The 26,382-nt window shown below is 44.5% G+C and overlaps 1 protein-coding gene and 1 long non-coding RNA gene across 4 annotated transcripts; both read right to left on the bottom strand.

Annotated features, from left to right (window-relative positions):
- Positions 1–1,367: 1,367 nt before the first annotated feature.
- LOC111860022 (NCK-interacting protein with SH3 domain) lies at positions 1,368–17,311 on the bottom strand. 3 transcript variants are annotated; one of them, XM_023843268.2, is made up of 13 exons: positions 16,896–17,311; positions 12,913–13,025; positions 12,289–12,499; positions 11,907–11,982; positions 10,620–11,176; positions 8,700–8,870; positions 7,093–7,179; positions 5,600–5,738; positions 5,086–5,166; positions 4,812–4,940; positions 4,055–4,147; positions 3,117–3,289; positions 1,368–2,492 (listed from the first exon to the last, which is right to left on the bottom strand). In XM_023843268.2, exons 1-13 carry the CDS (start codon positions 17,064–17,066, stop codon positions 2,244–2,246), a joined length of 2,250 nt encoding a protein of 749 aa, XP_023699036.1. In that variant the 5' UTR covers positions 17,067–17,311; the 3' UTR covers positions 1,368–2,243. The 3 variants fall into 3 exon arrangements, with proteins under 3 accessions (XP_023699036.1, XP_023699035.1, XP_072571695.1); XM_023843267.2 differs by having other exon boundaries at positions 10,620–11,179; positions 16,896–17,310; XM_072715594.1 differs by lacking the exon at positions 16,896–17,311 and adding an exon at positions 16,295–16,879 and having other exon boundaries at positions 10,620–11,179.
- A 4,954-nt stretch (positions 17,312–22,265) lies between these two features.
- LOC140592304 (uncharacterized) lies at positions 22,266–24,219 on the bottom strand. Its single transcript, XR_011992673.1, has 2 exons — positions 23,964–24,219; positions 22,266–22,461 (listed from the first exon to the last, which is right to left on the bottom strand). It is a non-coding gene; the product is annotated as an uncharacterized lncRNA (long non-coding RNA).
- Positions 24,220–26,382: the final 2,163 nt, after the last annotated feature.

Genomic DNA, 26,382 nt, shown 5'->3' with positions numbered 1-26,382 from the left:
CTACCTGAAGTTTTTTTTCCGATAGGCCTATGTGAGCGAGATGTAGTGAGTCGATCATTTAGATAATTAGATCGAGTACAGCCGATACATTAGGAGTGACAAGACAGCAATGTTTAGAAATAAAATTAAGAGATGACCCCGAAATGCGATGGCTGCTCGAAGAGTACGGCCATGAGAGTTAGACCTCATCTGTAATGTTAAGTTTTTATATACATTTTCTATATAGATTTTAAAGTCATCATTTTCTTTGACACGCGTTTATTGTTTTTTTTTCTCGGTTTGTTCGCCAATTTATCTTAATAATTACGGCTACCCTTAATTAATACCTTAATTTAATGTGGAGAGTAATTCTGACTTATCCATATGAGAGTGATTATTTATTGCTTTCCTTTACAGGCAAGATGAAATGCTTCTAATTTCACAGAGGGCCATTTGCATTTTTAATCTCCTTAATCGTTCACAGGGAGACCAGGGAAACATAGGAACCGATCCCAGTCTCCCAGGCAGACGCAACGGCGCACCCTGCTGACAGCCACTGCTGAACAATGCCTGAAATTAGCACTTGTACTTGCGTTAACCCAAAAGTAAGTGCTGCAGTGAAATTTCCTGGGGCTACCGGGAAATTTAGCTGAAAGGGACTCCGGCTGGTATCTAAAACTGCAGACTGGTTTGCCAGGGGGATGGGCAACCTGATCCTACAATAAACCATATGGTCAAGAATGATTATGTTAAGGAGATTAACTAAACTCATGGCCATGTTTATTTTACATAAATATCTTGGACAGGCTGATTTAGGATGTCAATCAACGCCATACCTGATTAAAACTATTTTGTGCATACGTAAGACATTTCAGATTTTTGCCTATTGGCAGTGCCAAACATAGCCTGCAGATACTTCTGTGCAGTGGTTGCAGTTCATGCCTGTCATGTTTCTCGTCAGTGTCGGAAAGCTCCGGAAACGAGTCACTGTGAGGCAGTAGGTGACAGTTGGCATTTGTGTCCCTGTCTCTCTGGGAAGGGGGGGGGGGGGGTTAGCAGCACCCCCCTCTACACACGGAGTAGCTGAGCTAAACCTGACTACTGCACACGGATAAATCTCACACCACAGGAAGGCCTCCGGCGTGTAACGAAATGCCACAGACCTGGGACAAGTCTGATCATTGCCCTCTGGACGTTTTTCTAGGTAAATTGGACACATTGTTTCAAACTGTCCTGATTTTCAATCATCTTAACTTTCATGCACACCTACATTATGTGACTTGAACTGTTATTCCACAGAGCTTAAGAAAATGTGTCTGTCCAAGCTGTAAGTCCAAACGCAAATTAAAATGGAGAGCAATCTGTGCTGGTAACATGACACCCATGAGAACAATTTTCTTGTTTTATTATTTTAGCATTATTTACGAAAATACACTCTGTCGACATTTTCCCCATTCAAAAGACCCTTAAACTCTTGGGAAAACATTTGTTAGTTCAAATGTGAGACCTATATTTACTAAAGCAAAATATACTGCTGTAACTTCTCACATTATTGTATGGATACATCAGAGATTTCTGTTAATGTCATACATTCACCCAAGAACACATGGATTAGCATGTCTTTCGTGTTGGGAGTGTGTGTGTGTTACTGTATAAATAAGACTGTATAGTGGTTACAGTTTGTCAATACCAATACTGAGCATGTACGTATGAGTTGGACCAAGTCTATTTGTGTGTAGTGTGTAGCGAGTGTTAGAGTTTGTTATGTGTGCATTGTGCGAGACTGATGTTGCACATGAGTGTGTCTGGATGTATGCACTGTGCATATTAGCGAGCGTCTGCTTGTACGTGGGTGTGCCGTTTAACACCACATGTCGAGTTATTCTCGGGTCATGAACACTTAGCGAATACTGGGATTTAATACTAGGACTCCAGCAGCACCTTCCTGAACACCAGCAGACAGACTGGTACAGACTGAAAGACGGATGCAAACAGACAGAAAAAAGAAAATTCCAATAAAATATCCCAGTAAAATTTTTCAGCTGGACTCGAGCAGGATTTTGGAGAGGCAACAGTTCATTGTCAGAAGTCAGTTATAGTCTATTGGTAATTGATACGAATAGTTCAACTAGTGAGCATGCAGACCAGTTCATACTGGTTGAAACCAACTGATAAGGCCTACTGGTTAAAAATTAAAAGGTACGCTTAGTGAAACAGAAAGTTTAAGAGACAGAAGCAGACAGACAGGACAGCCAGAGGAAGGCTTATTCCCTCAAGGCCTCGTCCTCCTCTTGTTGTTGTTCGATCTGAGGAAACTCCCGGAACATCTCCTGTACTATCAGCCTGTCCATCTTCCTGGCTGCATCTCCGCCCTCAGAGACATCCCCCTCCCCCTCTTCCTCCTCCAGGATGCGTGCCAGCGCTCTCCGCAGGTCAGGCAGTCGGTGGCGGTGCTCCAGGTAGTCCGTGGAGCGGATGACGGCATGCATGAGGCTAAGGTACTCCATTCTCAGCTGGCGGTGCAGGGTTGGAACGGGAGAAAACGGGAATTAATTCAAAAACTACTAAATTTTCTTCAATTAAAAACAAATGCATAATGAACATCCTTCCATCTACGGGTAATTTATTCAATACAGGGTTGCAGGGAGCCTGTCCCATAATGCACAGGGCAGAGGACACCCTGGGCAGGATAGCAGTCCACTGCAGGACACACACAGACATTTTCAACACTTTCGAGACGCCAATTTGCCTAAACACACATCCCGCATCTCCTTGGGAGGATGACAAGCACTAGCCAGCCAATGACAGGGAGGCCATCAAACACTGAGCTGTTACTCCAAAGCCAGAACTGAGAGGCGCTCAGCCTAGAGATACAGCAGTTAAGGAACTAAACAGACGACGAAGCTGGGATCCCGGGAGGGACTCTGCTGTGGGACTCGAAACTTAAGGAAACAAGCATTTATTTAAAAATAAAAATAAAACATATTTTACGCTTATTTAACAGACACTTTTATTCAAAGCACATTTTAGAGAAAGCAGGGTCAGCAGCCCGTGGAGCAATTGGGGGTTAAGGGCCTTAGTGAAGGACCCGACTGTGATGTCCCTCTGCTGCCTCTGGACACCGCATACCCTCTCACCTTGTCCCCGGGGGAGAGGTCAGAGATCTGTCGCACGATGATGTCGATCATCACCATCATGTCAGTCCGGTAGAATATGTGGCCGGAATCGCGACTGGCGAAGACGTCCTGCAGGAACTTCAGCACCGCATTGGGGGCGGGGGGCTCGTGCGTGAACATGCACACAGGGTCATCTGGTGAGAGCGCAGCACAGTGTGTCTTTAGACTCAATAGAGCACCGCACACACACACACACACTTTGTATTCATACTTTTGTGGGGACGGTCCATTAAGTTCCATAGGCATAACCCTAATCCCAACAATGACAACCTTAACCCCTACCCAGCCCAATCCTTAACCATAACTAACCAAACAAAATACAAGACTTTTGGTATTTTTAGTATTTTGATTGCAGTCACAGAATTTCCCCTTCAACTTCAAAATGACAGGTTTTTAATCACACTGTGGGGACATTTCATTCCCATAATGTAACATATTCATAACCAATCACACACACACACACACACACACACACACACACACACACACACACACACACACACTAATGACTTCTCCCTCTGAATCCATATCACTGGACACAGTTTCAGGCTATGAACAGTTCAATTAACTCTCTAGTTTGAAACAAACCAATCGTTAATGAGACTATTCATTCAGTTGAGAGCTATTAAATATGATCAATAAACAATTATTTGGCACAAAGCTAAAATTAAGAAAAAAAATGTTCAATTGTATTCAACAACATTAAAATAATATGACGCATCATTTAAAATACCTTATAAGAACGGCAAACGAAACAGCTTGAGACAGTCAGACAAACAGGGAGACAGTCAGACAAACAGATGGACAGCTGGCCCGTAACAAAACAAATCACAAACAGACTGGCCCATACAGTAACCCAACTCACAGACAGACAGTTGAGTAGGCTGGTGCCACCTCACCTCCCCGGTTGAGGAGCAAAAGCACCTTCTCCGTCAGGGTCTTGGCGTTGAGTCTCCTGATGAGCGTCTGCATGACGATGTTGCTGTCGGGCACTGAAGGCGGCGGGAAACACCTCAGCGTCTGTCCCACAGGCCCCGCGCTGACAGCACCACCCCACCTCCCCCTAACCCTCTGCACAGAGGCCACTAGTAAATCCACAAGTGAAATGTAGCTCAGACTAAAATAAACATGACGCAGAATTTTAATTTAACTCTCTGGGTGCTCATCAGATGACAGACAGGCGAAGAGCCACCCGGGGGACGAATTGGGCTGCTTAAAGCCACGCACGCACGCACGCACACACACACACACACACACACACACACACACACACACACACACACACACACACACACACACACACACACACACACACACACACACACACACACACACACACACACACACACACTTCATATATTACTATAATTGTGGGGACTCCCCAGCCATTTCTATGGGCATAACCTTAGTATTGCCCATGATCACCTTAACCCCTACCCAGCTGTAACCTTAACCATAATAACCAAACAAAGCACAAGACTTGTGGTATTTTGGTTTTCTGCGTGCAGTCACACATCACTGAAAAAATGGATCTCACAACGTCAAAGAACCGGGCTTTTAAACACGTTGTGGGCACATATGGACACCACAATCTATATATTATATATATTTTATATATTATATATATATATGACCTACACACAGAGGCACACAGACCTGTGAAGTGCAGGTTGAAGGCTAGCAGCAGGTTAACAAAGAGATCGGGCAGCTGCTCCGTGGCGTCAGACGGCAGCCCGTCCTCAATGACCTCCATGAGGAACTGCACGAAATTCCCATTCAGCTGGTCTTCGAGGAGACACAGAGACAAAGGCTATTTCAGACAGTCCTTAAAACCAAACAGCAGGATCACACCCACTGGCGTCCAGAGCTTCACGGCTCCCTGAACAGGACACCCCCCCCCCCCCCAGTGAGGCATGAAGCCCCAGGATACCGTAGTGATGGAAGGGGACCTGCTCCCCCATCGAGAAGATCATGGAGAGCACCAGAGCAGAGTAGCACATCTTCTGATGCTCTGCAGAGGGATGCGGGCAGGAGGAGAAGAGAAGACAAAACAAGAACATGTGAAAGAGAGATGAATAATACATTTATATTAAACCGTCTGACCTTTGCGGTCTCATCTGCTATACAGCTAAACTGCCGGCTATCAGCAAGTCTGAAAACATCATAGCCTCATACGGCCTCCAACTGTACCAAAAATGCTACCAGTCAAACACACACCTGCTTAACACTTTCAGAGTTTATCTCTAGAGGTTTTAAGCTAAATAAGTACGTAGTAAGTACTTTTACATACATCAGCGTACAAGGACACTGGAGGAAGAGCATCTGTTCTGCTAACTTTGAATATTGACTGAGGTGTAAATATCGACATCTACTGAGACTCGCGCAGCAGACCAACGCCGACACCGACACGTCAACCGACGGGGTGGTGCGTGCGTGGTGCTCACCCTGGGTGTTGGTCTGCAGGTCCCGGGCCAGCTCCATGGGCAGCACCGAATTCAGGAGGGCGGAGATCAGGGCGGCATCCAGGCTGCACATGGCACCGAACACCTTAAGCAGCAGCAGACGCAGGGTGTTGCGGTGTTCCTGCCAAACGCCGGGGGTCAGGAGAGTCAGAGTCAGGCAGTACAGAGAGTAACAGCAAGACTTTATCCAGCCCTGCAGCAAAATTGCGTACAAGAACTGCTTATTTCCCCAAATGCCCTCGCTCAGTTGTTCCTTCCAGTTACCACACATTACCTCACTGTCGCAAATGACTCACCGCCCTTAATATATATTACTGTACATTTTGTATTTCTCATTGACGTCCCGAGTCGATAATGACCAGAATCAGGCTGGATCCAGGCATTTTTTTTTTTTTTTAAACTGATCAGTATTGGCCTGATCCATTTAAATATCCAGCGTCTGCCAAATTTACATCATTGGCGTAAACTGTAAGGTTCCGTCACATGCCGCGATATGCCTGAGATACATGGCTTGAAACTGCAAACTCGACATATCAGCCGAGTGGAAATTCTTTAATTTCCAAACAGAAAGTGGCCCAACGGCTACCTGAAATGTTCGGAATGCCACCCAGCATGCAGTTTCCGAAATATCATTAGGAAATACTGTGAAACCTTGAAGCTTAGTCAGACAAAGAAGGAACAAAAGCCTACTATGCGTATGTATATTTAAATACTTATTAAAAGATTGGACTGGATGGGTCAGATTGGATCTGGGTAACAAAAAAGTAGATCAGGAGATGCCTAATATTTATTCCACAGTTCTTGCACTGCACCCCTGCACTTTTTGCCCTTATCAACCATGCATGCATCTTGTATACATCAACCAGACTAATTGACCATTAGAACCAGGTTAGAACCACAGGGTTCTAACCTGTAGAATCACACAATGAGGTAGAAGAGAGTCAAACAAAATTAGCTTAGCCGCTGACACCAAGACCAACACCTGAAAAATCACTTACACAGATCTAGGACTATTTAAGCCTACAGTAGGTACACTTACATGCTGCATACACTACAGCACGTAAACGAACCCTAACTAAAGAATATACACATCTGATGCTTTCTGAATGTAAAATTTAAAAGTATTCGTAACTAAATAGTACTTTCAACCGGAATTAGATTATAAACCTGGTAGTAACAGCCATTAAGGTCTTCTTGGGGAAAGGATCATTTAAACTTCTGCATAAATTCTACATAGTCGATAGTCACATTGCTGCATACCCTGCCCCACACGGGCCCAGAGGGGACGCCACTCAAGGTAGCAACTTGAGCAGCCAGCCAATCAAACACATTTTCTGCATTTCTGGGTTGTTACCAAGAAGCAGAACAAGGCTTGATCCCCAGCATGCTGACGCAATGCAGTCTGGATTTTGTGGTGACGTGGGCCTGTGTTCACAGGCATGCCTTTGTGGGCGGGGCTTCAGCGTCAGGCGTACCATCTGGTAGTAAGTGACGATGGACAGCACAGGTTCAAACTGGTTGGCTCTGCACATACGCCGGCACACCTCTGGATCGGCATCCGTCTGGGGAAGATGGCAGATGGATTCCAGTGAATGTCACCATTACACTGTAACACAACACAGTGTGAAGGAAGGGGGCAGGGGGTACCAGCAGCCCACAGGCATGGCATGTGTGTGTATGTGTGGGTTATGTATATATTACATTGTGGGGACCAATTGTCCACAGAATGCAATAAAAGCTTGCTATTTTGACAGTCAGGGGAAATTCAATTTTATAAAAATCTGTGACTGCAATCAAAAAACTAAAAACTAAGTCTTGCATTTCGCTTTATTACTTACAGTATGGTTAAGGTTAGGGCTGGATAGGGGTTAAGCTTGTCATTGTTGAGACTACAGTTTGTCCCATAGAAATGAATGGAGGGTCCCCACAAAGATATGAATACAATGTATATGTATGTATGTGTGTGAGTGTGTGTGCAGGTACACTTCCAGACAAAAAACTTTTGAACACCCTATAATTTAGCATTTCTGGTTAAACTTTGAGCAATGGGCTCACTGTTACACCGTTTCCACCAAAGTACTGCATGAGCTAGTGCTGGGCTAGTCCCAATCCGGAAGTTTCCGTACATTGACCGAAAAAAAATTGACACTGTGCCAGGAAATATGACTCCAGCATGGCATCACAGAAAAGCTGGTCTCAGAATTTGCAAAAAATTTGATTGATAACCGATTGACAGTGCTTATTAGCGAAATAGAGTTGCATCTTTTTTTTCCTTCTGTGGAAAATGAAAGTTTTATCTGCTGGCCAGATTTAATGATAAATTATAAACATATTGCAGGTCCAAAAATATAATACTGCAGTCCTCAAGTGGCAAAGAGATCATGAGCTGAACAGCAAAGTTCAGTGCTTAGAAGACTATTACTGCGCAATCCTTAAAGGGACAGAAGTAAAACAGCGAGTAAGAATAAACATACCTCAAAATGGGGAGAAATACAGCGTTTAAGGAGACAAAAGAGGATACAGGCAATAGAGAAAAAGTGTAATGAGTAATACTCTGAAAACTGAGACTTGTCTCCTTAAAGGTTCTTTTATTTATTTATGGTTTGGTGGCTTATAAAAACAAAATTCAAAACGGATCAAAATAAATCCAAAAAACAGAATTCATATGGACCTTTACTTTACTCTCACTTCTGCCTATGTAACTTTCTTTCTGTTCTTTGTTGAGACCAGTGGAAATGCGGGCAGGTTCTTAAAAGGTATCAAGTGAGAACCAGCCCAGAACCAGCACCACCTCTGCCTCCATGTTGGTGGAAACGATGTACAAATACCCTGTCCAACCTATCTGAAGAAGAAATATGAAGTAAAGCAATTCAATATTCTGCACACTCACCAGACCTCAATCCCACTCTAATTTACAACGAAATAGGGAGAAAAATCAAAGCTAAACAGCCAACAAACACAGTCATGTGTGGAGAACTACTCCAGCAGTTTTGGAGTGAATTTTCAGAAAAAGACCTTTAGTCTTTAATAGGATGATTAAATAATAGCTGACAGCATACGCGCAGTGAACGTGCTCTCCCACCAGAATCTGCAGGAGTTCCTCCAGGTAGCAGGCGATCAGGGCGTGGTCCTCGTATAGAGCCCAGCTGCGCTGTTGGGCGTCCTCGCGGTGCCGGGCCAGGTCGGCGAAGATCACCTCAAGCCTCTGCTCGTCGTGGCACACCTGGCCCCGTGGCAACTCCATGCCTAGGTCCTGCAGGGCAGAGGTGGAGCAAGTCTGGAGAAAGGCATGGCTTATTTTTTGAAAATTAACCATATCCTCTGCTAAACCACCCCAGCATCCCACGGCCCGGTGAGATACTGGAGAATCATCACACTAACCCTCATAACTGCTGAATGTGAAAAGCAGCCTGTGGATCTGAGTAACATGGGCACCAATCACACTTTTTCAGTCCCGCTACCTTCTCCAGGTATCGGGATCGTATCGGGCGATATGAGTACCAACCCGATACCTGAACTCTTTTTTTAAACTAGTAAATACAAATGAAAAAAAAACGTATGCCAAAAAAAGCTGTTAATTAGGCTACTGGAAACATACATAACATGCGGTTCCACCTTGTTTGTACATCGTTTTAAGCATTTCAGGCATTTATTGTTCAGTTTAAATATCTTCCAAGAGAGGATGCACAAGTTGAAAATGCTTAAAATGCCCCACAATCTCTCCCACTGGCAACAGCGTCACTTACACTTCATTGCCATAACAGCTCTTGTGTATCAGAAGCTGAAGCGAGTGTGCAAAACAGCCCAAGCCAGCGACTCCCAAATCACCCGCTGCCGTTTTTATATATTACCCGCGTTGTCCTGCACAATTCTGTGCAGTTTGTTTAGTGGGATTTTGCACAACGTGGCGCTTCCAAAACTCTCAAAACTTTGTTTTTACAAAGTTGAAATCACTGTCCTACTAATTGTTGTTAAAAGCATGAGATACTTCTAGATCGTCACCCTGTTATCTGATGTTCTTACACTTCTACTGCGAAGAGTATGCACATGACGTCACAGCAGGCAGAAGTCACGGCACTCAGACCCACGAGTGGCAAAAAAAAACTGAGTGGCAGCATTAGAATTCAGCTTGAATCTTACAAAAATCATCTAAAACAGGAAAGAGCTACTGTGCCATTTATTGTACAGATCGATTTAACAAGAAATAGGAACTTTACAGACTCCCGAAAACTAAAGTAGTAAGTACTGGACATGGATTGGTCACATATGGCCAATAACCGATCTGTCTAACTAGGTATGGATCTGTGCCAATACCGATCCCGTATATCGGACTGGGGCACCTCTAATTTGAGCCCAGCAACCTTGTGAAGCAATCATAAGGAAACATAAAACTCAGCAGCATTAAATGTTGACATGAGGCAGCCGAATACGAAATATTCCCCCTGAGGGACTAAAGTCAACCAAAGCATCCAGTGGCTTGAGTGATCCCGCAAAACACCGTACAGACAATTTCCTGAAGATTACATGGGTTAAAGGGGTTTGGGTCACCGTCCAGTCAGTGCTAGTGCAGTGTTACACTACTTAACAATACCAATATTTATGTGAATGCTATACTAGTAACGACCGATACGGAACAGCTTTTACAGCAGTCCAAACATGACCCCGCAAACCATCTAATTCAGCAGCCCATCACATATTCCCATACAGGGCATTCACAAGTCACTCCCGAGTCACAAGTAGAATCTCGCTTCGTCAGCCCTTGACAGGCGACTTCCCTCCTTTAGAAACAGGGTAAAGATCACACCAGTAGGACTGACACTCTTATTAAGAAGCATCTAGGGTGCGGGGTCAGTCTCGCTTGAATTAGAAATTAAAATTAAATGCTCATTTTAATTATCGTCATCTTAGGTAGCAGTGCACAACCAGGTAATGGAAGACCAAGCTACAGACACCGCCCACCACCAATGACAGGAGGATTCCCAGACCAGCTCCGCCCACTGACCTTGCTCTCCACCAATGACAGGAGGACTTTCTCCAGGGCTGGGGCAGCTTGTGGGATTGCAGTCTGCAGGTGGCCCACAACCACACCCACAGCGACGCGCGACAGTTCGTAACTGAGACTGGTGTTCTTGCGCACAAGCTCTATCAGCTCCGCCCCCATCGTCATGGGAACATGGACTCCATTGGTAGGACTCCCTGAGGGGCTGATGGACTCAGGTGCCTGATCTGCAGGGCAGGCCAACTGGGGCTGCTCCTGAATGCTGGACACGGAGGAGCCAGGGGGCTGAGGCGCGTGACCCTTTTTCGGGAGAGAGGGTTGAGATGAGGGAGGGGAGAACTCAGGAGTGGTGTGGGCAGGGGGGGGCGGGGCCGAGACTTTCACACGGCTGGGCACTGGGGGAGGCGTGCTGCTGGCCACACTGGGCAGGCTGACGTCCGAAGATATGGCTGAGTGACAGGAGCTGGAGTCCAGTGACACGGAGCTTCCACAGGAGGATGGGCCGACACTGGCAGGAGGGGCGGAGCCAGCCGCCATCGAGGAAGTCCTAGAGGGAACCTCTGCTGCAGTGCCACAGGAATGGGGGGGGGGGGAGGGGGAGGGAGAGAGAGAGAGAGAGAGAACGGAAGGAGGAAGCAGGGTGTAGAGGAAGGGTGAAGGTCAAGATTTACTATGGAAAGCACAGCTGTGGTCTTCAAAGCTGAGCAATCACTTCAACAGTAGCAGGTGAGTAGGCAGTGTTTCCCAGCACAATTCTTGGGGACCCCCCCCAGACAGTCCAAATTATTGCTCCCTTCCACTGGGAAGCACTGGTCTAGTGAAACACACAGAGGAAGCACAGGGAGACGCTTAAGAGGAGGGGTAAAGCTGCACCCGCAGAAGGCGAGAGAAGACACTCAGAGAAGCTGTAAAGCTACATTGATGAGGGACCGGAGCAACAGGATGTGACGTCATGAGTCTGAACAGACTAGAGAATCAGAGCAGAAGAGACGCGATTCGCTCATCAAATTAAACAAACAGCTTTTGTTGAGTTAATAAATACGACTTCGACAAAGGGCCAGACAGCAAATAACACAGTTAAGACATGGCTAGACAGTTAATTACAGCGAACAGAGTCAGACAATAGCTTGGCCCCTTTTACAGATTTGGGCCGTAAATAGAACCATTATTGCAAAGACCGACAGTACATTAGCCCAGCTGTGATGATGAGTTAGACAATCCAAGTTCAGACAGTGAAGACGCTTTAAGGACTAGTATAGGACGCTGGGGGGGGAGGGGGGGGGCACCTACCTGCTCTCCGGACACCTCTGCGCTTCTCAGGGGGGGGTGGGGTAATGGGGGCCGCACGCCGAGGCTGAGGTGGAACCTGCCAGGGGACAGAGATACGCGGATTCAGACTATCTGACAGAAGCAAAGGGGTGCTCTGTGACTCAGAGGGTCAGGCTGCTTTGCCTGTGATGAGAAGGTCACTAGTTTGAATCCCAGGTTTGGCACAGAGATTTGGCTGTGGGGCCCTTGAGAAACTACCTGACTGCTTTCAAAAATGAATGTTGGCATCTGCTAAAAAAAAAGGGTAAAAGTTTCGATACCTAAAACACTGCAAAATATGAGATGACAAGCAATGTATGAGGAATATATCATTCTACATCAATTTATTAACAGTCTGCGGTACCTCGTACAATCCCTGTTCTCCCTGTATACTCTCAGGGCTCTCTGACATCGGCTCGCTGGCCTGGCGCCCATATGAACGGGTCAGCCCATTTGGAGGCTGGGAGGTATGGCCCAAGAAAAGGTCACTGGTGGATGTTGGCAGGCCCTGCTTGTGGTTAGCTGGAGTCGGGCTCCGACGGGAGAGAATCTCCTTCCTGTGATGGATCAATTTCCTGAGACAGAGGAGGACAGGCGTCATCCTACGTAGCTGCATTAAATCAAGGGAGTCAAGGCCAAAGCAGCTATTCACTAATCAAAAAAGAAGAAAATAAGACACAGAGACAATAACCTTGCAGTTATACGTAGGAATCTACAACAAGGGACAGAGAGGCACCTGAGAAGGACAGAGAGAGACCACTTACAACTAAAGAGATATTAAGGAACTTCAGGAGAACCAATTGGGACCACGTGTCTCCATTTACATGGAGGACTCTAGGGCAAAAGCAGCCGCTTTCATCCCACAGAGAGACTGCAGCTGCTCTGGCGTGAAGGGATCCATTAAGAAGCTACAGCCGCTTGCTCTGACGGCCTGGATCTAAAGGTTAAAGGAGCTTTACTCAAAGGCCTGAGTGAGCAAGGTACTCACTGTAGCACCTCTCTCTGCTCCAGGTTGTACTTGCCCCCACTTTTCATGGCCCTGTTATGGATGCCTTCGATCGCCCGGTCAATCGACTGTAGAACCTCATCCTGTTCTGGGGCCTGAGCAGGAACGAACGAGGGCGAGAGGAAGGATGTAATTCTGCTGCATCAACAGAAAGTCAGCACATGCGATAGAAAGACTGAACGGTCACAGAAAATAAATCTGGCTTCAGCGTAATCCTGTGGAAAGGAAACCAGCTGACGAGACCTTAATAAGCCGCTTCTCGGCAGTTACAAAGTGGTGGATTTGACGGCTTTGATGTCTGAACTGTGATCTGATTCACCTGCATGCAAACAATTAAGCACAGTTACATTCGCGCAGATTATAAGTGGAGTGACACCACAGTCCTGTGGTGGAGAAACAGTGATGGAAAAGACACAGATAGATGGATGAACAGGCAAACAAATGGAAAAAAAAGGTGAAGGCCCATATGCAGTGCTTTTTGACAGCATGAGGACCAAACTCCCCCTCCACAGCAAGCAGCCTGACACCTTCCATTGGACAGCAGAGATAATGAAGGCCAGTGAACACGTGGCCTGGGGGTAAATGACCTGAGGGCAGAATCATCTTAACGTTGTTTTAAATATCTCCGTGGATGCTAGATGGAAGGGAAAAAATGTCAGCAGCTCTAGTAATTAGTACAACTGGAGATGGTTTACAGTGGAGACCAGGCAACAATCCATGCTTTTTTTGTTTGAGAATGACGGAGATGTCAGTCATGAGCAGCGGCTACGGCCTAAGATCGGTGCTGCTCCTTGCCAACCCCATCAAAAGGGCCCCCAAACAGACAGCCACACTCTGTTAATGGCCTCGTTCTGTTGCCTAGCAGGGAAAGTGCTGCAGGGGATCCCCGGCTGAAGAGGCACTGACAGAGCTCTCCAGTGGCTGAGAGTCTAGACAAGAACTCCCCCAAGTGAAATTTAAGTGTACACTTAAACCCTCACAGAAAGAGTCAGACTACTTAATAAAGTTCCTGAATTACCCAGTCTGATTAAAGTCCCACTCTGTGGGGGATTTTCTAAGATTAAATTAAATATTCCTCTACTTTCTCTGCACAGGATCAATGAGAGACCCATTGTGGCTCACTGCAGGTTCCATCTGATCCGGTGAACCGTTTTCTTGTAAGAATTACAAGAATCTTCAGCCCTCCAAAGCCACAGCTCGTCATTGGTTGAACCCCTTGGCATTGTTTTTTTTCCCCCCTCTTTTCTCCCTGGCGTACGACCCTATAGGTCTCGGAGCACACACACCAACCCTAGGGGCGAACACTCAAGCAATATTACTCAAAAAGGCAGGAGGGAGAGGGAGAAAGCATAGCCTAACAGTGTGTGACTCGGAGGGTTAGGATACCTGGGTCCACCAAACACAACACTGTCCAAGTCAAGACTATCTTTGATAAAGTGAGTCTGATTCAAGATCGAGCCCAACAGAGGGATGCATCCGAGATGTCACAGTTCATTTGTATACCATGAATCTGAATTCAAATAGCATAAATTGAAGAGAAATTTTAAATGATTTATCTTAAATGACCACCAACTAATAAATAATTATTCTCAACTGAGAAATAAATGATTTAGCAAAGATAATAAAAACACACCTCCACTGCTTCCTGTAGTAATTACTAAGTTCAGTGTAACATGACTGTACCCTGCTCCACACATTTAAAATTGGTTCTGGAACCAGACATGACGACGACGTAATTTAACTGTGTGGGTGGAGGCACGATGTTGAAAAATATCAACGCTAATATAAGAAACCAGGGGGTGGTCTACAGCCACTTACAGACTGCAGGCATAATCTATGGAATCAGGAAAGTTTTTCGAGTCACAAGTGTTCAGTTCAGAGTCAAGACCAAGTTAAAACGAGATTCCATTCATATGTGGACTCAAAACCGGACTCAAGTCCAACTCCAAACTCAAGTACCACAACTCTGCAGCAAAGTTATTTCACTCTTGATCCCCTGAGTGAGGCCACCATTTCCTCCAGGGAATGTCTGACTCTGCTTTCACTGAAAATGTATGTCATGTTGAATAAAAGCATCTGCTAAATAACTAAAAATGTGAAGTAAATGTATAGTGAACTAATGCTCCCCCTGTCCAAATTATCCACACAGACACACAACAAAATCACAAAAATGAACCAACACGTGCAAAGGGGTGGCTGCACGGATCATGAGGAAAGCAGATCCCTGCTCCAGGTTATTATGAGGGAGATGAGCGACACAATCAGAATATCTCAGCAAATATGGCTAATTAAACTGGCTGATCTGACACGACGCATTTCCAGAAGGTCTTGTCAGCACAAAAGTAGATGCATATTTTAGTGAAATATTGTGGCCAAGAATCAACATGAACTTAGCAGCTAATTTCATTAGTATGAATGAAATAATTTCATTCTTTAGCAAAGGCATTAGTTCAAAACACAACGATTAAAAATCCCTTGCACCAATATCAGCCTGATCCACACTCTCACCTGCAAACAGCTCAACAGCATCTCAGACACACGCCTACACTAACCACCTCCTCATTAAAACACTGATATATACTGGAGTATCTGAACCAGTTCTGCCAGAACAGCTTAGTTCCAGGGGTCGTCAAGACCCTCCCCAACCAGCCAGAGCCTAAAATGGACCCATTTCCCTCCCCAATGGCACTGCATTTATCATTACTCTATAGGTAATTTTTGCTGCTATACTTAAAGCTCAGGGTTTATTTAATCTACCATTCAGCATTTTTTTTTGCTCTATGCTTCCTTGGGTTGTTTGTACTTAAAATATCCAGCGTATGTATCATGTGTTGTTGTACTTCTGTTTTTACTTGCACTATGCATAGTCTGCAGTCTTAAGCTGAAGCCTCTTGCCGTTCAGTCTTGCACACAAGTCCATATACATAGAACCCCGTTTCGCCCGCATGTTGCACTGTACACTTCTATAGGGACAGCATGACAAAGTCCCAGCTGAATGAAGATGAAAAATCCGACCTTTGTCGATAATAAGAAATATCCAGCTATCTAATTATAAAACTGCGATACAGTCAAAGAATAAACAAACTAATTAGGCCTTGGTGGCTGCCTGGAATAACCAGGAAGGCCTCGGGGGAAAGTGCAGCGTCCCTGCATCAATACACCAAAAAAAATTAAAATAAAAACCACACCGCCGCCGCAAAACGATATGCTAATTCCGTTCTGTTAATCCGCTGCTTTGAAAGAAGGGCAACCGGGCAGGAGAGTCGCCACAACATGTCATGCATGTAACTGGGGAGAAAAAGAGACATGCACATTTTACAAAGGAAAAAATCTCGGCAGCAACTTTGCCAGACTTTGTTCACACCTGGAATTTGTGTCGAGTTATATTTCACTGCGCCAGGGCATGACATCAGTCCATCGGCGTTTTGGCATAGTCGCACTTTTGTTTTATTCTTGATATGTTTGCTTATTGTTTTATTATATGTGCATTTTGCTGGTCACAAATGGTTATTCTATTATAATTATTTACGGCATTGAACCACGTCATTCTTGGGACAGAAATGGTGCCGGATGGCTTCACCCTGCCAGCCCATGGTTCATTTTCCGCCGGCTTTGGGCCCGTCACCGTCCCCGAACGCGATAAAGCGTGACATTTTCCAGCTGAGTTTTTCACCAGGTGACACAAAAAAAGTCCGGATCAGTACATAGGTACTTTATTTTTCGGCGCACTGGATGACAGAATTTCACGGTGAAGGATCAGAAACACTTCGATACGCACGCCGATGTGCGGGGGGAAAGTCCACTCCTCAAGGTCCAGAAACACTTAACCAAAATTCAATACGGGCGTAAAAGAAATCGGTTCAACTCAACCGGGTCACGGCTCTCACATTCCCTTATGGATGTCTAACATCGCCCACCAAAAATCCCCTTTTCTTGGACTGACGCTACGAAAAGACCCGTTTCACCTGTATTCTCTCGATGTAGGACGCCGGGATGTAGCCGGTTTCGCCGGAACTGCAGCGAGAGCCGAGCCACCAGTGCTGATTGCTCCTCTCCAGGATGAGGAAAGTCTCGCCGACAGCGAAGTGGAGCGAGTTCGGCTCCGGAGAGCGGAACGAGTACAGGGACCTATACATAGCTAGCCTTACAGTCTGAACTTCGCCGTTACACGATTGATTCCTATTCGCAGCGCGTAAACACTCCGTTTCGGGCTTGTTCCCCGGCTATAATTACATCACTATATTAAGTGCTACATTGGTGGACAGATTACTATGGGCTGCAGGTTTCTCGTACCATGAATACACTTAAAACTCCTGCCTGTAAACAGGGGGCGCGCACGCAAATAACAGCTCACGCGGGCACGCCCCTCGGGCGTCCAGGACGAGTAATCAACGTCCGAGCGATCGATGCGTATTTTTCAAATAACACCGAAAGGTGTCAAAGTTTGAGTTAGTCAGTATCTCTGCTTTTAAGGAAACCCGTATTATCTATCACTGACACAGTATGTTATGCCCCGATAATAAAGTTACAAACTTAAGGGGCCCAACAATTCTTGCAACGCCCATGATCGCCACCTTCAGGCTCTCTATGAGCCTGACCAGGATAAGCGGTTAGGAGGCGCGTGGAAGGATGGATGGATATCAAAACGACATATTTAGTCTCTTGTTCTAGTTCACTAAGTATACCTAGTATCATGCTAACATTACCCTTTGGTAAAATCAGAAACTTGTGTCGTACGTTTTATCACCCATATTCTAATTCAAAGCAATCTACTCATGTGAAAAAGAAAGTAGCCTATACTGTCAATTCTAAGGTTTTACGTATTAGGACATAAAAAAATCATCTGGTCCTTATCGGGTCTTAAAATTACGTGAATGCAACCTCAGATGAACAACAACATACAATATTAAATCATGTCATTATTTATTTAACACAAAGACAAAATGCAGATGCAGTGTGTGAAAAATTAAGTTAAATTAAGCTTCCACAGGAATTAAGAGGGTAAGTAGTAGTGAGGTGCTGCTAATCAAATGCACTTGATTAGTTGATCATCAGCAAGTATGACCACATCTATAAAAGCAGAAGTTTTGGCAGCTTGCTGGTCTGGAGCATTCAGGTTTGTGTTACCACAATGCCAAGGAGGAATGACATCAGCAGTGATCACAGAGAAGTTATCGTTGCTGCCCATCAATTTGGGAAGAGTTATATGGCCATTTACCAACAATTTAAAGTCCATTATTCTACAGTGAGAAAGATTATTCGCAAGTGAAAAACATTCAAGACAGACGGAATGACCGAAAAAGAAAAGAATCAAGGTGTTTTAATAGACCAGTCAAAGTCCAGACCTCAATCCAATTGAAATGCTGTGGTGGGACCTTAGAGCTGTGCAAAAGCAAATATCTGCAAACCTTAATGAAATGAGGCAACATTGTAAAAAAAAATGGGCCAAAATGCCTCAACAATGATGTGAGCGATATAGAAAATGATTACTTCAAGTTATTGGTACTAAAGGTGGTTCTGTAAGGTATTGAATCATGGGTTGTACTTGTTTTTTCACACATGACGTCTCCATTTGTGTTATGACCTGCCCGTCCAACCCTCTTGTGGCCACGCCCCCCTCGTTAATCTTGTGTGGATTGTGTGTCTGTGTGTGTATCTGGTGAGTATGCATGTTCTATATGTCTGCATGTATGGCCTGGGATGGGGAAGCACGTGGGTGATGGGGGGGTGGTGGGGTGTGAGTGTTTGGTGAATGTGGGTATCTGTGCATGAATGGCTTGTCGGCGACGCCTGCGCAGATGAGGCTCCAGATACCTCCTCGGGTTGGGGCGGGGGGCGGTGGTGCCCCCCTGGGTGTTGGTGCCACGCGTCCGGGCGTGTCTTGCCTGATGCCCGCTGCCCTGTGGCGTTATCACCTATTACCCCATGCCCTCCCCAGCCCACATCCACCTACACCACACATAGGTAATGGGGAATCATCAGCTATTCACCCCCCAACTCTTTTAACTACACCGTGGGGCTCCTGGCTCGTGCTCATCGGTGGGGGGGCGCCCTGTACCTCCCCCCTCTGCCTCCTTGGGTGGACGCCCAGCCCTCCAGTGGCCGCTGTGTGGCGGCTGGGTCCATGATCGCTCGGGGCTCTCCTGGCTGTCTGGGGGGCCCCGGGGCGGCATTGTTGTGGCCTCGCACACTCATTGGGAATCATTCCATGTTAACCTGCACACTCATACATACACTCACAACACACAAACATACACACATGCGCACACACAGATGCACACATACACCCAGACAAGAAGGGGAGAGAGGGATAAAATAGGGCAAGAAAGCCCTGGGCTATCTTGTATGTGCGTGTGTGTGTGTGTGCGTGTGCATGTCTATGTATGTGCGCGTTCTTTGTGTATGTGGGTGGGTGTGAATGTGTGTGTATGTGTGTGCGTGTCCATATGTACGTGTGTGTGCATATATACGTGTGTGTGTGTGTGTGTGGCCTCCCACCGTTCTTCTCAGTTCCTGTTGGTCTGCTTATGTATGTTTTTCTTTGGTATTAATGTATTTAATTCCAGAAGCAGATACTGGCACAAGCTTATTCTCTGTCATAATGGTACCACTGGTTTCTCTGTATGTATACTGTTTGTGTGGCACCTGGATCTTGTTTTTCAGATACAGCAGCTGGTGTGATGATACAATGCCCAGTACTAAGATGCAGATGCTGTCCTTTTGTTACTCTTTCTTTTTGTTATGTATTATTTTTCTTTCCTTGTTTTTCTCTCTCTATCTGACCCCCTCCCCCCTTTTTTTTCTTTCTCTCTTTTCCTTCTCTTTTTCCCTCTCTTCTTTCTCTCCCTCCTCTCTTCCTCTCTTTATCTCTCCTATTTCAGTTAACTTTCCCTGTCGGCTCCGGCTTAATAGCGCGATAATCTAAAACGGCGAATAAAGAGTATACCTCAAGTAACAAGAGGAGCTTAATCCGAAGCTCCACTTGGCAAAATAAAAGTGTTGGCACAATAAAGCACCCAGACTAACATCCTGCTTGCTAAACTGCCGGACACAACAGGGGTAAAAAGAAAAAAAAACCCTTGTGTGGATTCCCCATATCAGCTGTTTCGGGTTGTTTTCATTAGTCTGGTGCATTTAAGTGCATGTCAGTCTGTTTCCCTAGTTCTGTCATTGTATTGTTATACTGTTTGTTCCTTTTGCCCCTTTGTTTACCTATTAAATCCTTTTACCCCTGTCCTTATCTCCTTTGCCTGCTTCCCTGGTCCGTGCCTTGTAACTCATGACAATTTGGGGTTATTTATTTTTGTTAAATAACCAATGACACAGTAGAATTGTATGTTTTACACCTGAGGTTAGATTTAAATAATTTTAGAATCTGGTAAAGACCACCAGCAGAGAAAAGGCCTACAGGGACACTGGGGAGATGGACTGAACGTTTACAAAGTCAAAGGTGCGTTGATAAGGTAAAGCTACATAAGTGTTCAGACATATTATCAAGCCAAATTGTCTTTTAATAGGACAAGACGCACTCAGAATAACTACATTTTTGCTAGCAAAAATAATGTTACTAGTTAACTTACTAGTTAAATTTAAACTTTTCCTAGTAAGAATACAAATTCCAGATAACTATAAATCAATTCTGACTAATATGAATCCTTTTTACATGAACTGTATTGTTACTGGTAAAAATTCATATTATAGATATCTATAATGCAGTTTTGTTATATTTCCATTGACTTCCAATGATTTTTTTCACTCTGGATATGTTATTTCAGATCTTACAATGTAATTGTAGAGATCAGTATTTAAATTTTTACTAGTTAAAACTCAATTATGGATATGTAGACCTGGAATTCTTAGTAGTCAAAATGTAGTTACAGATACCTACAATGACTTCTTACTAGTAAAATATTAAATTAGATATCTACAATATGAGTTTTTACTAGTAAAAATTGAATTTAGAATATGTGAGGCAAAAATACAATGGAAGTCAATAGGAATATATGACTAGTATAAACTGAATTGTAGACCTCTGTAATATGAATTTTACTAGAAAAATACAATTCTAACTAGTCAGAATTGCAATGTAGATATCTTGAATTCATATTCTTTAATTAATGATTGTCACGCTACGGCGTGCAGGCGAGCGGGGAAGCAGCAGAGTAAGCCGGAAATACTCGAAAGGGGTTTTATTCAGGGCTAACAACAGGCAAACAAGACAAAGCATGACACCACAATGACAGATCTGGGGGATAAAGATTGAGACACGGACTAAATACACAAGACTAGGCAAAAGGAACAGGCAACAGGTGAGTACAATCAGGGATTAACACGAGGTAACGAGGTGGGCGTGGCACACACGAGGATCGGACGGAGCTGGGCGTGACAATGATGCCTTATTCCAAAAGAAAGACAATTTGGCTTGCCATACAGACACTATGTAGGGATCAAACGTGTCCGTTAAGGTAATTTGTGTAACTTATTTCTAATTCTATTTCATCCCATGTTTGCATAACTTAATTTGATCCCATAGAAAAATGCAGCAAAACCCCCACAGTATTGATTAAGAACCACTGACAGTAATTGCGCGTGAATCATTATACACTTCTGTTTCGCAGTTTAGTTATGTGCTTTCAAGGGCCACAAGCAGGCTCAGCTTTGACGTGGCTTACTTTTAACTGCATGTTTATCTTCTTCAGATCCACTGATGTGAATCACCATCTCTGTAACTGGTTTAGCCTGTTAGGGAGAGCAGTGTCTTCTTGTAAGTCTTGTGTAAGCTGTTGGATCCCGTTCTGATTGTTTAACTTTATTCTAAAGTATTTTTCTCATTTTGGTGTGATATACACTGACAACTTTCAAGTTTGAAATGAATTATAAGCATTACTAATTCACTTTACTTAATTATTTATGATCCAAAACCACAAAATAGCTTTTAATATGTAATTGCTACCTGTCTGTTCAAGAAAATATATGCTTCAAAATACACCGACTCAGACTGTTTTTCTCAATTTTTAAGCGCTGTTTCTATTAATTGAAAATAAAACCTTTGATGCCAGTCAGACAGCTTTGTAATGTTATTGGTCTTAGTATTGTCTCCCAGTGTGAGTGTTTGACAGATGTCATGTGACAACACATGGATGAGGAAATGAAGTTTCTCAGTTCTCATCACTGTGGTTCAATGTCTGCCATATTTCTGTAAATTTGCCCAGAAAACAGAAAATGTAGAACTCCGCAGAAAGGCTATTTCCTTCCGTCATGTTTTTCTTTCATAATACTGATTCTTTGATCTGTATGAAAAAATAAGGATGCAAAAATAGACATCAGATACAAGATGTATTTGAAAGCACTTTAATTCGCTTCTAGTAGAAAACGAGATGAATGAAGAAACATTCCCTTTGTATTCCTCACACATTTTCAGGGTAAGTCTATCTAACTGCTCATCTCCCCATCAGAGCAGAGGGCTGCTGCGATTGGTGGTTGCCAGCCGTCACTCTTGGCTGACACGAATTTCCCGATGGCTCTTGTTGTCTGGCGAACCGGGAGAAAACGTGTCATTCAGGAACGCAGCTCACATGTTGATCAAATGTCGAGTTCTTCAAGTGGAACTAGAGGTTGATTACCAACCCCCCCCCCCTGCATCCAGCAACCACGCACACCCTGAGCACTGGAAATCCCCTGCTATATCTCTTTCACTTTCTCTTTACATAGCACCAGACACACAGATAGACGGATACACACACATACAGATAGAGAGTAACACAGAAATCTTCTTCCGTACAGTACAGATATACTCTGCTACATACTCAATCAGACACACCTGTAGATATATGTATATAGTGTATATATAGATGTTCAGAAACAAATATGTAGATCTATGTGCTTGTGTGTGTGTATATATATATATAATAATAATAATAAGGCACACATCTGCTAAGGCACATTTTCTCACGCTTACAAATGTACACGCAGAACCAGACCGACAGATTCATGTACAGATACCATCATAGTGAAATGGTTCATGTCGCCTGACATACAAATAATTATCATTCTCTGTCCCACAGATACCACTGTATCACAGCACGGATATGCGCACATACAAGCCAGCTGGGCATGCATGTACGTCCATGTAGGCAAATAAGCCATCACGCAGAGAGACACACCAAGCACAAACTCGGAGCCTTCCTGCCCTTTGCGTGTACAGATAAATGGCACACACTCATACATCCTTCCGTTTCATCCGTCTCGCCCCCTAGGTTAACAGCCAGGTCCCAGCTGGGGTTAGACAGGGAGTCAGTATCTCTGGGAGTGTCGGAAGCAGGTGGAAACGGAGCACACACGCAGCTGCCCAGCTCGACACCAGCTGCATTGTGGGTTCCGTTACCGCCACCTCCCGTAGGTACGCCGTACGATGCATCTGTAAAATCACTGTGCACGACCTCCATGCAGAAAGAATATGGCAAAGCGAGCGACACACAAAGATTCACTTATTGTTGCTGTAGTTTCCCAGTCACTCATCACCCATATCAGAGTAGCAATGTTTGTTTATCCTGTAGCTTAGTCTTCCATTTATTCAGAGTGTTGCCTACTATTACTTTGGAATCACACAGGTGTATTATTAAAGCTGAAAGGTCTTTGTAACCAAGACAGTGTCTGCTTATAATGTATTTTTTGTGAGATATAGAAAGCGGCCTGATAGGTATTTATTTCTGTGAGGACGAAGTTGGTGGCATGTTTTCTTGTATATGGAGTTAGATGCACGCAGAGGCTGCTTGCGATTGTTCCTGAGTGAGGCGACAGGTTGGTATGTCGGTGCGCACAGCGTGCGGATGAGTGTGAGCTTGTCTGAGAGTGCGTAGGTGTGCCTGAGGGACAGCGATAAGCTGGTACAGGCTGTTGCTGGTGCGAGAGCACAGAGTGAGCCTGGGAACTATCAAGAGGCAGATGAAACAGGAACAGAGAGGGCTTTTATAATATTAGGTAAAAAGAGAGCAGGAGGAAACCAGGAGTTCGACGGCTGGGGGAGATTTTACCTCTCTCTCGCAGGTTTCTGGTTCTTTCTTTGGTCCGTGTGTCTTTGCGTGTGTGTGTGTGTCGGGGGAGACACTCAGTAGTGGCCATCTGTGTGTCCCTGAGCCTCTGTGTCCGTCTCTGAACCGGCGACTCTCCGCTGTCCTCGGCTCCTTGCTTGGCCCTATTTATGAGTCCTCACTTCCTCCAGCTTCTGCCAGTTAACAGCAATCGTTTCGCTTTCGTTTTTCTCATTGAAATCCGATCCTCCCCAGACACTCCCTCATTCCCCCTTCTCCTGGGCCCCCCGTTCATGCTTTCTCATGAATAAACAGGGTTATATCAGCCACATATGTCGAAGCGATGTTAAAAGAACAATGAAAAACACTGAAAATTATGTTTAATGGCTTGGTATCGATTTGAGTCGTAACATTTCCATGTGATTAGTCAGCTGACATTGATCAGTGATAAGCTGAGGTAGTAAAGGCTGAACAAGTATGTCCGTTTCTTTTTGACATGGCTTTAGAACCATCCAGAAAGTCTTTATTGATTTTACATATGAAGTGCTCCTGCATCCTCACCCATAAGCCCTGGTCAGTGGCATTTTGGAGCTTTATGTACCACATAGTATTTCTGTATTTTTCAGAGTCTGCTCAACGTGATTCTTATCAGTGTGGCTCAGGAGTCAGGCCAGTTTTTTACTTCTGAACACTACCCAAACCACCTGAACGCGCTATACCGCTTCTAGACGAATTTCTCCAATCATGGCCAGTAGTTGAAGTGGTACTTTTTCAATTTCAAAAGATGTATAAACCACCTGAGAAACTATATCTCAGTGTAGGGGGGAATGAATGGTGTTCAACATTATGACTTGGGAGGTGTCCTGCACCAGTGTGAAGTGTTTTTGCAGCAGATAATTAACCACTTCTTAGGGGTTAAGCTGTCTGCTGTGACTCTGTTTGGGGAATCATGGAGTGCAGACAGTCCCCAGGTTACTAACGAGATCTGGGGTGAGTTTCCCGAAGCCTTTTTATGTTAAACGATAGACCTAATCAACTACGCAGTATTAAGGCCTCGGGAAACAGTCCTGTTTCCCAAAGTCTGTCTTTAAGTCAAATTTGTAGGTAAGTCAGAGAAATTAGTACATAATAATTATAATTATGCAGTAATAATAAGAGTAACTACATACAAACTGCTGAAGCCACACAATGTTTTCACAAAGTAGTGTGTGCATTCGTTATTATGAGTCATTGTGCTTAACCCACATTCTTTTATGTCCATCCATTTTCTGTAACCACTTTTCATGTTCATGATCACGAGGGGTCCAAATCAGAGCCCCTGGAGGAAACCCCACGACGACATGGGGAGAACATGCAAACTCCTCACGCGTGGAGCCAGGTTGGAGACTCAAATCACTGTGCCACCATGCCACCCCAATTTTTTGTCTATAAACTGGACTTTCTTAGCCCGGGGACTGCCTGTCCAGCAAGTCTCCGTTCTGGGACCATGTTTTTTTATATAAATATTTCGGTCATATAAATGGGATTGATCCCTGTCCCAGGCTCTGTGTGTGTGGGGGGTTTGCGTGCTCGCTATATGGGTGAGTGGGTTTCCTGCCGCATTTTAAAATCATGCAGTCAGGAATATTGGTGACTCTAAGGGGCACCCCATCCCTGGGGTCATAATTCCTGGGCAAGGAAAAAGGTTTATGGATGACAGATGGCTTTTAGATAGAAAGATGTAATTAAGTGATTATTGTGTTGAAGTCGGATATCTGAGTCACTTAGGCAGGATTATTTAATGTGTACAGACTTACAAAGATACAGTGTGAACATGTTTCAGGTGTATGTGTGTGTGTGTGTGTGTGTTTCATTGTAACAAAAATACAAGAGATTTCCTTAGATCATTTCTAATATATAAATTGTATCAATTGCATTTAAGTGCCCGTGTCTCATTAAGCATATTTTATAATTACTATTCAAAATTTGTGTGTCTCAAAAATAATGACTAGTGCATATCAGATACACACATAGTTCAAAGATCAGGGGAGCTGAAAAGGACACGATCGCCTTTGAAAGTCTCCCCTCAGACTTCCAGGGGGGGCTCTAAAAATGTCCACTTTTGTGTTATAGGTTATATTTTATTTTCCGTATATTAAGGTTCTCGAAAAAAAAAAAATAGTACAAATGTGTCAGTGGTGTGTGTTTGTTGTGTGTGTTTTTCGCAATAACCCTGTTATTGACCACGCAGCCACACACACATATGTCTGCGTGTGCATGTGACTTGTGTGTCACACTGAACAATAGGGCTCCCCGAAAAGCCACTGTGTAATTTGAACCCTGGATACAATGATGGTTTAACTGAGTGTTTGGACTCTCCATCACATGTACAGGTGTGTGTCAGGTAGACAGTGGGGCTCAGGAAAGTCCCGGGATTCTGGAC

Source organism: Paramormyrops kingsleyae, chromosome 8 (assembly GCF_048594095.1).
Source record: "Paramormyrops kingsleyae isolate MSU_618 chromosome 8, PKINGS_0.4, whole genome shotgun sequence".
Classification (NCBI taxonomy): Eukaryota; Metazoa; Chordata; class Actinopteri; order Osteoglossiformes; family Mormyridae; genus Paramormyrops; species Paramormyrops kingsleyae.
The sequence above is the reverse complement of the archived record's forward strand: the minus strand, read 5'-3'. Positions and strand labels throughout refer to the sequence as shown.